Source organism: Magnolia sinica, chromosome 11 (assembly GCF_029962835.1).
Source record: "Magnolia sinica isolate HGM2019 chromosome 11, MsV1, whole genome shotgun sequence".
NCBI classification, from domain to species: domain Eukaryota; kingdom Viridiplantae; phylum Streptophyta; class Magnoliopsida; order Magnoliales; family Magnoliaceae; genus Magnolia; species Magnolia sinica.
In genome coordinates this window covers 25,475,188-25,477,091 of record NC_080583.1, presented here as the reverse complement: position 1 = coordinate 25,477,091, position 1,904 = coordinate 25,475,188, and the positions used below count along the sequence as shown (strand labels likewise).

General features: G+C 46.8%; 1 protein-coding gene across 1 annotated transcript; it reads left to right on the top strand.

Moving 5' to 3' along the window:
- Positions 1 to 321: 321 nt before the first annotated feature.
- On the top strand, positions 322 to 1,485 carry LOC131218067 (formin-like protein 6). The gene has a single exon (XM_058212751.1). The coding sequence runs from the start codon at positions 322 to 324 to the stop codon at positions 1,483 to 1,485; it is 1,164 nt and encodes a 387-aa protein (XP_058068734.1).
- Positions 1,486 to 1,904: the final 419 nt, after the last annotated feature.

Here is a 1,904-nt window from a genome sequence, read left to right as displayed (position 1 = left end):
CCCAAAAAGCTTTCATATTCTAGCCATCCACTTTAGGCTTCTTTTTTTTTTTTTCCTAAACTGTTGATACATCTTTAATTGTCTGTTTTTAGTCGCCTGATTAAGGGTTGGGATCTTCCAATCAGTGAGATTCTTGGGTCATCGCGCACCCATGGTTAGGCCCACCAGACCAACATACTGGATTGTTGGACCACAGATTACATGGTGCGCAGACTGAGATAATCAGGACCCTATAATTCCTCAACAGGGCAGAAGTACAAAACCGCTATCAGAATTTCAAATCAAATAGAAAAAATAAAAATTTGGGGAAAAACAACAGCCATGAAACCTCTAAAATTCTTCCTTCTTGCATTGGCCCTTCCTTCCATAATCAATCTCTCATTGAAATCCGTCTCCGGAATTCGAAATCTCGGTGCAGCAGACGATGCTAACCGGCGAATTCTCCACCAGCCATTGTTTGCAGCGGGACCACCTGCCCCGCAGGCACCGGCAATGCCCAGTCCAAAACCCAATCCGCCATTCTTCCATCACGTTCCACCGGCACCGGCGAGACTCGATCACCCAGAAACTCCCATCGTCACCCCTACCATTCTCTCCACGCCATTTCAGCCACCAGATCGACCAGGCCACCAAATCAGAACAATCGTTATTGCGGTCTCCGTCTCAAATGCTGCGTTGGTTCTGCTTTTGGCATTGGCATTCTTCTTATATCAACGGCGGCGGAATACGCATACTGCTAACTCCAATAGGCTTGTTGGCAATGATTCCCAACAGGTCCCACAAGTGGCAGCCATGGCCGCTGCTTCCAGCTTTATCCGCTCTGATACAGTGGAACCAAGCATAGGCGAGCCTTCGAATGCAGCTTCTTATCAAATGCCGAACAAAGTCCATATGCGGGATACACGGCAGCCAAGCCCGGAGCTTCAACCGATGCCACCGCTTGCTGGGCCACCTAACCGGGCGCCGCCTCCAATCCCGTCGGATGAGGAGACTTCATTCTACTCTCCTCATGCCTCGGATGTCATGATTGGTGAGAGTCCTTTCTCACCAATTTCACATCCCATATTTCCGGCTGCTGCCGCTCCAATTCAGGACTCGGACTCAACCGCTCAATTTCAAGGAGTTTCTTTGAAAACCCATCTTTCAGATTCCTCTTCCCACGTCGAACAAGTCGTTACACCACCACCGCATATACAACAGTCCCAACTTCGACACAAAGCTGAAATACTGTCGCCTCTGAATTGGAAGGAGAAATATCAAACACCACCTTCACCGCCGCCTGACTTAGTGCTGCCGCCTTTGGTAGACAATCCAGTCCCACAGGAAGAAGAAAGCTTGGGTCCACTAGGGGAGAATCCCAGGCCGTCAGAAACATGGGTCCCACGGATGCCTGATCGACGGTTGTCTAGGCCTCCTTCCTTGACTGTATGGATAGAAACACCAGACCCTTCTGTAGAGGATAATCATGGAACGAGTTCATCATAACAGCTTGATGCAAAGGACGGCATGAAAGATAAGAAACACAAGTGAATTCCTTGCACTGAGACGGATTTTGAGTAGGTTTGGATCAAGCAATAATGTTGGATCGATGAATTTCAAGCGAGTACATGGTACACCACAAAATTTCTCATATGTTTCAGCTATTTTTTTCATCAATTATTTTAAGGGTGTCTGATTGCATCAAAATTCATGAATTTTGCAGAAAATCAGACTGATTAGTGATGATACTTGGTGCAACCAAACGCTACATAGTGAATGATTTCACACAGTCACTTTTCCCTTTTCAGGTGAGAGGAAAGCTGTGAAGCTCAATACACACAGCTAGAACTAGATCAAGGGAACCGATGGTGAGACGGTAAGTCTTATATGTGTGGACCATCACATATCAACGGTTTGTGATAAAT